The 14,348-nt window shown below is 36.9% G+C and overlaps 1 protein-coding gene across 3 annotated transcripts in view; it reads left to right on the forward strand.

The window, feature by feature from the left end:
* TMEM245 (transmembrane protein 245) overlaps positions 1–14,348 on the forward strand; it is a 78,103-nt gene that overhangs the window by 33,317 nt on the left and 30,438 nt on the right. For all 3 annotated transcript variants that reach the window (XM_059856740.1, XM_059856751.1, XM_059856762.1), the window contains 5 exons: positions 941–1,023; positions 3,144–3,234; positions 4,040–4,138; positions 6,001–6,132; positions 12,847–12,969. In XM_059856740.1, coding sequence (XP_059712723.1) covers positions 941–1,023; positions 3,144–3,234; positions 4,040–4,138; positions 6,001–6,132; positions 12,847–12,969 — 528 coding nt within the window. The remainder of the gene's footprint in view (positions 1–940; positions 1,024–3,143; positions 3,235–4,039; positions 4,139–6,000; positions 6,133–12,846; positions 12,970–14,348) is intronic.

The following is a 14,348-nucleotide window of genomic DNA, read 5'->3' on the forward strand; positions in this document are numbered from 1 at the left end:
AAACATTTGCAAAATAATTAAGTTGTGTTTGTCAAATTGTTTGTGTAATTGCCTGTTGCAACCTCATGGTATCCTTTTCTGAGTTAAATGTACTGAGATTCATGATCAGGTATTCTCTGAAATTGATGTTTGGTTTATGGTTGAGTTTGGGTGGGTTTATTTTTTTTGCTCACCAGAAGAGGTCACTCATGTACTTTTTTTTCCTTTTTCCTTAATGGAGCTGTGTTCATGCTTGAAATGGTCAATGGAGATTGAACGTTTGACTTGAATACAGTTATGGAACAAAGATCAATGGGTTTGATGTCAATCTCCTTTTTCCAAAATGTAGGCATTTGTAATGTTGAGTACTTAAAATTAAAGACTTCTGAAGTTGTGCAAACATTCCTGCCTAAAGCTCCCTTACATTCACAGAAGGAGTATTAAGATATTTATAAAGGGTGTATTTTATCATTCTTGCTGAAGAAGTTATTTAGTTAGGCACTTCATAGCAGGGCTGGTCATGTTAGAGGTAAGTATTCATTACTTTTTACACTTCTTTGATCCATGGCTTAAAAAGTTGTATCTGAAACTTTGCTTTGTATTTTAGTACTTCTCTTGACACCACTGCTGTTATTTTTGATTTTTTTCCACTGATGGGATAAGATTTAAACTTCCATTTGCTATTACTAGTGACCAGAATTCATTATTGTATTGACTAGGTGTTTCTTGCCTTAATGGAACTTTTTTCTTCCTAGTGGGTTGTTTGCACTAGAAAAATTTATTTTTAAATGTACAAACTGGTCACTGCACTCCTTCTCGCTTTCCCCCTCCTCCACATCCTCCTTCCTCTTCCACCGCTCACTCCCCGCCCCCCCCCCCCCCCCCAAAAGAATTCTTTCTGAATGTAGGAAGAGTTGTAGTTTGCATTGCATAACATTTCCCCTCTCTCTCTTTAATTTAGGTACATCAAGAGAGCGTTCACATGATTCAAGTCACAAGCAGCTTGATCAATGAGACAGTAGCCAGTCACCCAGAATGGGCAAAGTAAGAATGCTGAAGTTAAGCGAATAGTATAGGGTGGATGAACAAGCTTCCAGGTGCTCTTATGCATAGTTTTTAATTAAAAAAATCCCCTAGGTGAACAGAAATGTGGGTATCTCTCACAGGCAGATGTAAAAGCTAAATTGTCAGACAGCAGAGATGTTTGTGCCTCACTCTGGAGGACTGTCAGTGGGGTATCTCATTTGAGGACTGGTTGGGTTTTGGTGGTGAAGGACGACTCTATGAACTTTCCTAGCTACAGTTATAGAGAAGAAACTTGTATAGTGCAGAGAATGAAGAGATCTGTATTTTGCCCCTTTTTTCTATGAAAGAGAAGTGCTGGCAAAGAATGCTCTAGAAAGTTTCAAGATAGAGCCAAATTATTTTTTAAATGGAGAGAGATTGATGTTGAGTGCATTTGAAGGAATAGGAGTTGAAGACATTGTTCCTGGAGTGAAGCAAAGAAGAGTTCAGGGGTGGGTGGGGGGAGTTTGTTGTGACTCAGTTGGGCAGGGCCATTCCTGGTATAGTAGATGTGTGCAGTGAGTGCAGTGGGGAGTTTGTAAGGTTTGGTCTGTGTAATGACTAAAGTAAGCACCCAGACAAGTAGTAAGGGAGAGGGATGGTGTTGAGAGAAATGCATCCAGAGGAAAACGTGGGCACACTGGTGAGCAAAGGAATCATTGCATGAACATCAGAGGGGAAAGAGGTGAGACTGAAAAGTGTGATTTTAAGGAGGATGTGTTCCAGGTGGCTTTCATTCTGCTTCAGGTAAACAGACATTGGGCAAGTGTGAGATACCAATTTAATGACAGCAAAAAAAAAATCTCTCCAGAATAAGATTGGTTGACTCTTTCAAGGGCATATTCTAGATAAAAGTGATGGTGGTTTAAGAAGATTGAAAGAAAGCAGATGCTGTATTATAAGAGCAAAGCAATTTTTCAAAAACAGAACTAAAAGGATTTAGTTAATAACCACATGCTTTAGCACTACTAAAGTAATCACAATCATGAGAACAGAAAGCACTGAAAGCACTTGGTTTTATTCCTTCATGGTATCTCTTGTGCTGGTTGGCCTTTGTGTTTTGCTGTAAGATAGAAATAAGTGGGACTAATGGAGATGGGAATTTGACTGTCAGAAGCTTATTTACATAATGAAACTAGTGCAGTACTAGTTAAATAATTTGCAGAATTCTAGTATAACTTTTTATTTCCAGTGTTTGCATTCAAATTTGAAGTATCCATAGCCCTATATTTTGGTTCATTAAGGGTAAGAATACCTCTTGCCAAATCCATGAAGCTTTACCAGCTTTCAGAGCTTGATGCTCATATTATCTTTAAAGGTGAGTGACTGAAATGTCTTGGGATTCCAATCTGGAACGTTTCTGAAGCATTATACAGACAGAGGAGCTTCCATGTTGATCTTCAGGTGAACAAATAGAGCAGTTCTGTTTCCTGAATGCTTTCGTTTTGGAAGGGCTCCCAACAAGTGCCATTGAATCAAGATGTAAAAAGAAAGTCAAAGCAGAGATTGTGTGCCCTATATTCACAAGTGGTAAAATGCTGACAACTCAGTAGGGTACATTGCTTGACAGTGATGTGAGCCCTGAAGAAATTCACAAGCAGGTGGTTTGGTGAGGACTTAAAAATAATTGATGTCCAGACCTTTTGTCAGCTGGTTGCTTTTTCATGGAAACTATGTTAACAATTTACATTCAGCTTGTAATTTGAAAAGGTTGTGTTTGCAGCTAGATGAGACTGCTTCATAAGATATTTTTCAGGAAACTCTGGGGAAAAAAAATAAATATTGTGTGAATAGCACACATAGAGATTGAAGAACGTATCTCTTCTGAAAAAGCTGAGATATCAAATTAAGGTTTCAGGAACCTTGGAGGATTTTAAATGCAGTGACATGCCCTAGATTTAATTCTGCTTTGCTTATGGGAAAATCTATTCCTTAATATGTAGAAGGAAACATTTGACTTGTAGTAATTTTATATGTATTTAACCATAATGATTTGTTGTTTCAGAATGTTAATTTGCAATGTGTTTTGGGTGTAATGAAGTGGGTATAATATATAAGAGTTAACTTTGTTTTCCCTCTTTAAAATCCACCTGCCTCAGCTGGCTCCCAGAAGCCCAGGTCATTCAGAAGGCGCTCAATTCTGCAGCCAACAACGTATACCAGTATGGCCGAGAATGGATCACACACAAGGTAAGAGTGAGCTGTCAGAAAGCTCAAATTCTTTGGTTTTTGTTTTAATTTCTTGTATTTCATAAAACTAAAAAGAAATAAAAATACATTTGCCAGTAGTTCTTTTCCACATGTTTAACCATTTTGTTGACAAATCTGTTCTTTCCACTCTGGTTTGGGACTTTAGGAGAAAGAGTGGGAGTGATTTCAGTAGTCTTTTCTGTTCAGGGGATAGTTTGTTTTTAAGAACTGAAGAAACTGTCATCATTCTAATGATTCCCAGTGAAAATGCATCAAATAAAATTAAGTAATTTTTTTTAACTGACTTTAGCTGTTGTATTATACACAATGTAAACTTCCATTGTGACCACTGCCCCTCCCTCTTCCCTAATTTCTATGTGGGCTGGGTGTGGTATACTGGACATTTTTAAAATCATAATTTGAATAGTTAAGCTATATTCTTCAGAAGAAGAATTTGCCAGGATTCTTACTCATGTATTTGATGTCTAGCACACATCTCAAATTATTTGAAATATTTACTTTAAAGATATGATCAAGGGCTTTGGATTAAGGCTTTTAGAGACAGCATTTGTTTTACAGTGCAGAAAGAAGTCTTTAGTACAGCAGAATGTTTTTTAACAAAGTCTTTGAATTGTGAACTGTTTTATCTGAAGTGTGTATTTCATGCTGATACTAATTTTTCAAATAACTTGGCTTTGAAATGTGCCTTTACAGACAATCTTATGTTATTCATCGAGCATGAAGTTCATCAGTGGATGCGTGCTTTGTTCTGTCCTGTATAATAATAGATTTTTATGTGTTTTAGCTCCATAAGATTTTAGGAGAAAAAGTAAATAACACAGCTGTGATTGAAAAACAAGTGCTGGAGCTCTGGGACAGGCTTTATCACTCTTGGTTTGTGAAGGTGGGTAACTCATTTAAATGGTATTCATATAAACTATCACTTAGTACTCTGACATAATTATGCCAAGTATGCGTTTCTGAGGAAGAGATTACCAGAAAGTTGGAAAGTTGAGTAAAGGTCGGTAAAAAGAAGATAAAAGTTTCAAGTGTGTATGACACATTGTTCTAGAGTCACAGTTCTAGTATAGCCAGAGCCGTGCCCTACACTCAAGTATTTGTGTGTTTTTGTGTGTGCCATTTTACAGTTTTCTCACTTTTTATAATTAATATTTCATAGTTTAGCTGATTATTCTGCTGATTATTCAGGTTGCTGAGGTCTTGGGAAAAAGCAGCTGGTCTTCTGCATGATTTGTGTAACTTTTATTAATTTGAAATTGTGAGAAAGTAGTTGTCTTCTCATTAAGTTTCTTACAATGCATTTCTGCAGCTATCTTACAGTGGGTTCTGTACACTGAATCCTGAAAAGTTCTTAAGAGTTAAATCATTTTGTGCTGCCAGTGCTATTTGCAGTTTAAAGGAAGGAGCAATTCATTAGCCTTTATGCAGTAGAAATATCAAGTCCAGAAGTCATATTCCTGAAATACTTCTGTGTATTTAAATGATTGCAATTACATTAACACTTTTCTTTATGCAGGTATTCTTCAAGTACCTCTAAACTTCCAAGAGGATTTCTGCATTAAAGAAATAACAGTTTTGGTATAGAACTAGATGAACAGGTGATAGGTCTCCATACAGTTTACAAATACAGGAGGCCTATTCGAGGGAGATTTTCGTCTACTCATATGTTTCTACTCTCAATAAATTGCTAGCTCAGAAGAAAGATCTCTGTGTTGGCAGTAGATTGGTATAGAAGATTGCTAATGGTACATCACAAAGTGTCACAGTGCATCTAGAGAGAATTGGTAATGGGCAGAAAATGTAATGCTCTTAGATAAATCAGTGCAGGGAATGCACTTGGAATGTTATTTGCCATGTGTGGCAAAGAAAGATACTGCCATTTTGCATGCAGATTGCTAAGGCTAAAAGTCTGCAGAAAATTTTAATAAATAGGTGGAATGCTTATTGTAAAAATCAGGGTTAAGAACTTGAGAAGTCTCCTTCTATTAAAGACTAGGATGTTTTAGTCAGCAGGTTTGCTTAAGCTTGCTTACAGAGAGTTTTGACATCCTTCTCTGTAACACTCGTCACAGTCCCGGCCTGTGGCGTACAAAATGGTAATCAGGTATTATTCACTGGGCAATAGCAGCATCATAATTTGGGAGGAGCCACTTGAGGAATTAGCTGTTGTTTTTATGGCCATGTCCTGTTGTCTTGTTGCGTTGCAGCTACAAGGGTGTGTAGTCAGAAGAAATCCTCCTGCATCCAGTTTAGCTTTTAGGTTTTGTGTGATTGAACATTTCCTCTGGAGAGGTAGAAACTAGCAGTGAGAAAACTAGTTGCTTGGACTTCTGCTTGCATTTTTCTTTGTGGGCTGTGCTGGGAAAACTTGTGTGTTACAGACAGTGAATTATGTAGGCAATAATTGAAATCATTACCTCTTTCTTATGTGCTTTCATTAAGAGCAAAATAGATCCTATTGTATCAGTCAAGCAGTAAAGTTAACTTTTAACTGAGGTGAATCAATACAACATACACATATGTAATTAAATGGGATAATTAACTACAGTTTTCTGTCAGATTTTAATTTTTCCAGTGTACAGAGTACTTCCAGGTATTTTAGGGGATGCCAGTTAAAGCAGCTCTAAGTATTTAAATGCATGTTGGATCTATTTCTTATTAAGAAAACACCAGTCTAAAGCATAAGCTTTTGTCTTTCTCATATCTCTAAATTTTATTCAAATGTCTATTTTCTTTGTTTTTAAGAATGTAACACATTCTGGAAGACACAAAGGACACAAGTGGCACATAAACCGTCAGAACAGCTGGCTTGGAGATATTCTGGACTGGCAGGATGTTGCATCCTTTGTTCACGATAACATCGAAACGTTTCTCTCGGTATGTATTCTTTGCACTTACTATGAAATTGGTCTAATTTTTAACTGATAGCAGTTTCTCCTTGGAGTATCACTAAGGTTATGGATTCAAGTAAATGGAAAATTATAGAAATGCTGTTAGTGTTAGTTACAATTACCTAAGCAATTGTTTCAAGCCTATTTAAGATATAAATGTTAAACAAATAGAAATGTTTATGATAAAGAATCTCTTGTGCTTTCAGTATCTTCATGGATACCAGCTTCCTGCATGTCTTCCTGAGGCATATTCTTACATGTGTCACCTGCAAGCTGATTTTCAGTGCATTATTCTATGTAGTTTTTTCTCTTTAAAGAAGAAAACAATTGATTTAAGTTATAACTGAAGAAGCTATTGACTTAGAGGTTGTGAAAACAAAACCAAGCAATAAAAGTGGGGGGGGAGTACTTTTTTTTTTTTTTTACCTCAAATTACTATTATTTGTTGGGTTGAAAGCAGCTTATTTTTTTCCTCTTTCATAAAAGTTCTGTGGATAATGAAATTAATATTTTATACAGTGTGAATTCCTGAATAAAAACATTTCTCCTTATGAGGAGAAAAAGAGGAAGCATTGAAAGCAATCCAAATTAAGGTGTTTCACTAAAAAAATCATGTTAAATCATAAATGCTTAATACATAGAGTCAATCCCCAGTATAGTTCATCCTTGACTTGAGCTGTTGTCATTACATTATCTTCAATTTTGTAAGACTATTATTTATACCTAACTAGCACTATAGCAGATCTGGGGATGTAGTTGAAGCTAATATTTGCCTCCAAGCAGTCCTTGGTTTAGACTGATAGGCATGTATGCTTTTTCTGTCCTCCCCCAATTGCTGCTTAAATTGTTACAGCTTCTACCATAGAAGAAGATGTGAGACAAGGAAGAGTTGAGAGAAACTTTATTGCAGCAAACCTTTTTTCAGTTAATTATGAAATTTGCTTGGTACTTTCTCAAAGTTGGCCATGCATGCTTGAGGCAAAGGGTTTAAAAATGCACAGCACATCCTGATTTAAAATCAATGTGGAGTCTCCTTCTAGACAAGAAGCACAGAAGGAGGAGAAACTACTTGATAAGAGTGTGTCATTTGCAGCATTTCTGCACAGTGCTCAGAAACCATAATTTAAAATGTGCTTTGGTAATCTTAGCAGGCTGGAGAGAGGTGAAGTAAAATGTAAAGAGAATAAATATTTAAGAATGAAAAACATTAACATTAAAATTTTGATCTAGCTAATATGCTTGCTTTATTTCTAAAGCCTGTTTTAAAAGTTCAAGAAAAAAGTGCCGGCGATTGACTTGCTTTCCTGTTTATTTCCAGGAACTCATTACTCATCAGCAGTGGGGAAACACCTGTCTTTTTTCTCCATGTACTCATGTCCTTAATAGCAGACTGTAAACCAGTCAGCTTAGTATAAAGCTCTAAATCCTGATTTCACATCCTTACTGGGCAGCATTTTTTTTCCTGGCTTGCTCATCTACAGTGCATTGCATAAATATTACTCACGCTAATGTTTTTAATTAAAATTGATGAAAATACAGTCTCTGTTCTTGTTTAGGTCATTAAAACTTGGAGATTATTAAAATAAGAATAGTTTTTGCCTAAGTCTGGTATGTTTAAGCAAGTTTCTTACCTAGCCTAAGATACAAAGCAGCCTTACTGTATTCAGGATTTATGTTCTTACCAGAGCATGAAAACCTTTCTCCTGGTATTTTGAAGTGGAACAATGGGTTATTAGAATGGCATACTTAATTGGGAAGGGTTAATATTTTAAATTATGTGAGTGCTTCTGGGAGTGTATGTTCTGGGGAATTTAATTTTTCTGTTGCTTAGATTTTTTAGTTTGGGTTTTATGTTTGTTTGCTTTTTTTCATATTTTATTGAACTTTGAGTGGGATTTAGATGAGATTAGGTGGGGCTTTGAGCAACTTGGTCTAAGGAAAGGTGACCCTGCCTATGGCAGGGGGATTGGGACCAGATGATCTTTAAGGTCCCTTCCAACCCAAACTGTTCTTTTTATTTTTTGCTTGAGTGTGTTGTTTGTGGGGAGAGTGAAGTCGAACACTTGAAATCAGTGCTGGCTTACAGTTCTTAAGAATACAACAAGACACATTGCAGTCCCAAAGCTGTGTTGACAGGTTTTTTTAACATACAGATAATTTAAAGACAATGAGATAGCTGTAAAGAACTGTGTAAAGAAGTAGATACAAAGTTGTAATGAGATTTCCTCCACTTTTGGAAAAGAATAAATGGGTATGATTACACTACTTGCATGTAACAAATATTTTTGCATAGATTGAGTTTACCAAAAAATAACTGTCTTGCTTTGGCTTTCTGAAGTATTTCAGAATAGAACAGATGAGTTTTCTCTAAAAATACAGCTATTTGACAATGTCATATTACAGCCACAAGTAGATAAGCTCTTTTCCATTGATGGAAATCAAAGGAAGTGTTCTTTCTCCTTAGTAGGAGGAGTGTTTGCTGTAAAAAAAATGTTAAGAGAAGACATATGCTACTGTTTCACTCCAGGCTTTTCCCTTAATGGAAGAAATTTTCATTTTAAGAGTTGAAGGCATGTAATTAAATTTCTGATGTAGGTGTGCTGGGGAATTGCTTGTGTTCATTTAATTTGTAACAACATGCATCGATTCAACTTTGCAACTTCGAGTATCAGGTAAAGCTTGGAAGACTTCTGTACCCCCCTCAAAATGTGCTGTTCATTATAGCAGTTATGCTTAGCTGTAGTTTGATGTAGACAGACTTAATTATTTTAAAATAATTTACTATATAAACATGTAAATTGCCTGAAGATTTAATATGAAGATAAGCTTTTCCAAGTCATCAGTTTGCCTTTTTTTTTTTTTCCCTCTGAAAGCTTTGGTGTTAGCAGCACTGCTGCCTTTTTCCAGTATTAGAAGCAGTAGCATTAAAAATCAGCATAATATAATCAGTGGTGTGTTTCTGAAGTGGGGTTTATTAAATCCCATTTTTGGCAGAGAGAGCAAGAGTGGAGCCTCACTTTGTTTTGTATTTTGCACCCCATACTCCACTCTAAGGTACTTTATCAGATGGATGAAATAGGCAGCATGTAGCTGGAGTATTATGATTTAATTTCTGAAAAATAAAAAAGACTCATTCTTTCCTCACTCACCTGCTTTTCCATTCATAAACCTTTTTCTCCATTTCTTGTATGCTTGAAGCATTGAGGAAGTGAATTGCTGCTGGCTAAATCTGTGAATGATGACTCAGAACTCCCTTGATGTTACATGAGACATTGCTAATGTCTTCTTAATTTGATCTTTTGGCTCCTTGCACAAGAATAATCATCATTCCACCAGCAGGTGGTATCTAATTCAGAGATCTCCCAGACAGGAAGATGGAAGACCTTGCACAGAGATATTCACAGCAAGCTTCAGCTTAGTTAGGTTTCCCTTTCCATGCTTTTAGCATGACTGATCTGTGCATTTTAAATCAAGTCAGCTCCTCAAATATTTCACTGAGTTGCTACACATACTAATATTTTTCTCTGGCTCCAGTAATTTCTTCAGGTAATCTCATAAGTTTATAGTTAATTCAGTCCATTTTTCAGTAATATATCAACTATCATGTTGGGGGTTTTTTCACATCTTTGCATCCAGTTTTATTCTGTTTATACAGAATTGAGTTATATACAGTTTTATCTAGCTTCCAGAAGTTTGCTGGCTTGAAGTTCTCAGTAAGTTACTGTTTTGATCAAGTGCCTTTTAACCCTCATTTTTGGGTGTTGACCAGTTTAAAAGTGGCCAAGAGGATGCTCTAGATGCCTGAGAATATTGTGTGCAATTTTTCTTTCTTGCCTGTTACACATTGGAAAGGCAGAGTAACTGATGCTGATGGTGGCACAGTGTGATGTGTAAGAGAGTCCTGAATTCTGTACAGCTTTGTAGCTCTTCTACACACTGATCCCTCACAGCTGCTTACAGAGCAGTGGTTTGGGGAAAGAGGTGTGGTTTTCTGTTATTTAGTAGGAAAAAAGTAACTAAAAGTGATGTAACATTGTTGCATAAATAGTCACACTTTGTTGTGTTTTGGAGCACTCTGCTGGCAAGGTGTTAACAATTCTTTACTGTAGTAGGTGACCTCATCAACTCAGCTGCAGTGGGCTCTGGGAATCAAACAGCGTAATGAACTTTAGGTGCAGCTGTATGTAATTTGATTTTGTGAGTGGTAGGTATTTGAGCACGTTCTGACACTGTATTCAGTAATGATTAGTGACTGCTATGTCTGTCTTCTCACCTTACCTATGGAGAGCTTGTATCTTGACATTTTAATTTTACATATGCTTAACAAGGGATACTCTGTAGTTGGAGACTAAAAGTTGGAATCCTAAAAGATGCAGTTGCTTTCCTAAGACATACCAAAGCTGTAGAAAGGCACTATCTACACTTACTCTAAAGCAGATGCTGCTGATAAGTGGTTCAACAGTTCCAATCAATGACTCCACAAAACAAGGGTGTTCACGAAGGAAGAGCCATTCCTGATGTTAATGGAACAACCTGATACCTACATTCCAACCACTGCAGTTGTATACTCCTGGGTATCAGCCCTCAGGCTTAAGCTTCTAGGGAAAGTGTTCAATAAATCCTGCCTATACTGGAGAAAATCCTATTTTGAAAACTTTCACAGTCCCACCAATTCTGTGCTCTCCTCTGGCAGATGGAACAAGCTCCTCTCCTTGTAAACTCTCGCTGGTATCAGCTCAGCTTATGTTTTGCAAGTGAGGGTTTTAACAATTGCTGTGATTACTGGTTAGAAGGCTGTTAAAGCAGAGTAGTTTTACTCTTTAGAGCAAAACTTGACTAGACCACTTTTCCTTAGCAACGTGCTTCATGCCGGTGATTTGCTTTGCAGTGTCCTAATCATTATCATTATGTACTGAAAGTGGTCAGTCCTTAACAATCATGTCCTACATGAGCTGTGAGGCTAAAAAACCATCATGATGGTGCTGTGTAGTTGTCACCAATAGAGGTTGTGCTTAATGGGCTGAGTCACAGAAGTGTAAATGAGCTGGCTGAAGAGCTTTGAGGTGTGCAAAGCTGGGACTTTATGGACATCCTCTTCCCTCAGATTAAGGAGCTTGTCCTTTTATAAAATGTTCTTATTCAAGACAGCTCCTGCCCCTTGGCCTCTGCCCTGGACTGTGTGCTCTGATACTTGGGAAAAGTATTACTTTTCCAGGTCATGACAGCTGCCTTGTCCTGTTGTTAGCCTGTTGTGGTTTCTTTCCCCCTTTCTTAGTTCCTACCTCATTTTCTTGAAGGAAAACCGATCTTACTAGCTCATGAAGTTGTGCATCTTCAATGCCTTCTTACTCAAAGCACTGTTTGAGGGGACCTTTCTTTTCAACCTATGTCCCTATTTCCAAGGCCTTTGCTGCTGTTCTGTGATTAAATTGCACATTATAACAGAAGACCTGTAGCACAGAAGCTCCTGTTCACACACCAAGTTCTAGTAACAAGCTTAAACATCTGGGAGGGGAACCTTGCATACAGCTTAAGGCCTGCTATTAACAATGATAGCACTATCCTTCCTGAATACCAACCAGAAGGCCTCTCCTTTAGCTACAAACCATTCCCTCCCTCAGAATTCACTGTCCTGTGTGTCTACAGTCCTCTTAACATAATGTGCACATGATAATGTTACCGAGGGGCTGCCTGAATTTGTAGCACTGCTACACCCCCAGAATGAATTTGTAGTCAGTAGAAGAAGCAAAGGGATAGGTGCCAGTGGGAGAACATTTTTCAGCAGTGTCCTCTTCACTTCTAACCTCACTTGAATTCTCAAGAGACACTAATAAAATCGGTACAAAAGATGAGCTTTAAGATTCATAATCCCCATTAAATAGTAGGAAGCATGAGCTAAGTAGGTCTTTCTGTGTTGTAATTCCCTGTCATTTCCCCTGGCACTTACACCCTCTCAAGTTCATGTTTAATATGATTCACTTCTAAAGAAGAGGTGATCACATGTCTGCTCTACAATTGCTGATTACTGAGGAAGGTTTTTTTGGTTTTAGGAGGTGTTGTTTGATTGTTTTTGTTTTAATGCAGTCTAATTGCTATTTGTTAAACCAAGACTAATAGTTGCTAGTTTTTGATAATTACTTGATTAACTGATGTAGCTGTTGATGTAACTCAAAAGCACAACTTTTGCGTTTTTCTGCAGATCTTACTAAAACCATGCATTTCATTACCGTGAAAGCTTTTAACAACAAATATATTGAAATAGTAATTTTATTATTTGAATAAACATCAGATTTATTTCTACCTTGTAATGTTACTCCTTGTTCTTTGTGTCTTAACATTTCTGCTTTTGAAAAGGTGAATATTTTCTCCCAAGACAAGATCTGCTTGGCTGGAATGTCACAGTAAACAAGTGTCACCACATCTAGTTTTTTTGAAATTTTGCATAATGAAATAATTTTGAATACTGAGAGAAAAATTCCAAAACCTTATAATCAGCTACATAGAAACCTACCTTTGGTCAAGTGGACATTTTCACTTGATACAACCTGCTGTAGTATAGGAGTGAGGAAAGATGATTTTTTTTTTTTTTTTTTTAGGTCATCTTTGTTTAGCTTGATGGAGATTAATCACTCAGCAAGTAATTCTCTGTCCTTGCTAGTAGCATCCAATGTCTAAATCTGTCTTCTCCCTCCTTTTTCAGATCCTGGAGTCTCTGTGGATAGTGATGAGTCGCAATGTGAGCCTCTTGTTTACTACGGTTACAGCATTAGTGACAATCCTCTTCCACAGTGGGACAGCCCTTCTCAATTTTGTGCTTTCAGTGGTGAGTAGTGTGTCATTGATTTACATGGTCCATTTTACTGGAGTAACCTAATTGCACATATTGTAACAATGAAAACTCAAACCTAAGGCATTGAGAACATCTTTGTAACTTATCAAATACCAAAATTCTGTGAGCTTTTGCCAATTTGCTATCTCTTTGGGGGCATTCTAGACAGAGGGCAAGATTAGGAGGTAGTAAATCTTCCTGTCTTCACTATTTTGTTAGTGAAAATTCTTGTTTCAGTCTTTGAAGGTACTAAGCTGTAGCTTGTAATGTCCTACATAACTGAAATCTTATGGCATGTCTGCATAAGAATATCCCTATACAAGTTATTGCGTTCAGGAGATGGAAAAAATTTTTGCAGGGAAATCACCAATTTTGTTCTCTAGTTGTCTTCCATAAAAAAAGATTGCATGAGTGCATTTTATTTCTTCCTAGTCCACAACTTCACCCAAGATGGCACGTTTAAAACTGTGTCCAAAATGTTATCATACAGAAATTGCAAGCTTGGGAACTAATTGCCAATGATTTCAAGGCACTCAGGCTCAGATACAAAATTTATCTTTAGATGCCTAATGACTTATATCAAGATCATTGCATGCTGTTGCTGTGATGCATGATCCTGACTTTTTGTCTGCCAGCAGCATCCTAACTCTTGCTGGGGCACTTGTGCAGTCAGCTGCTTTAGCAGAGGTAGTTGGGATCTTGGTAGTTGGAATTCTTTGGAAAATTAGATGCTTAAACAGTACTTTTATTTTTCATTTTTTAGGTTTCCTAGTTGCTACAGAAAAGTTTTTAGTAATTTGGGGTGACACAAACTGACTTAAATTTTCCAACAAGATAATGCTCAAAGTGATTGGCTTTTCTTCAAGTTACATTTCAATCCAGTTTTAGTCATCTGGAATAGAAATTAAAATACTGAATTCTATTTTAGGTTTAAAAATTTGTTATTTAAAACATGGAAATAATGGACACTTTGTTCAAAAGCTCAATTTTGAAAAATACGTCTTCCATCAAAAAATTAAGTAGGAATGTCAGTCTGTATAGCACATCCATCCACGATTCAGTAAGATTGTATTCAGATCTTCAACAGTCTTTTGAAAACGGATCATTAGTTACAGAAGTGTCACTTGTATTTCACTTCTGAATACAAGTTCCTGTCTGCACACATGTGCACATGGATGCATGTATATGCCTTTGTGTGGGTGTATAGTTTTGCACATGTGTGTACTCACACGTGCACACACTCACTCGCTCTGCTCATGTTCTGTTACAAAGATTGGAAGAGAAAAAGCTCCATTTGGCTGATGGGCATCTACAGTCCTGCAGGGAATGCACAGATTTTGGATACTGTTAAACACACAACTAAACAAACAACC

Source organism: Haemorhous mexicanus, chromosome 1 (assembly GCF_027477595.1).
Source record: "Haemorhous mexicanus isolate bHaeMex1 chromosome 1, bHaeMex1.pri, whole genome shotgun sequence".
NCBI classification, from domain to species: domain Eukaryota; kingdom Metazoa; phylum Chordata; class Aves; order Passeriformes; family Fringillidae; genus Haemorhous; species Haemorhous mexicanus.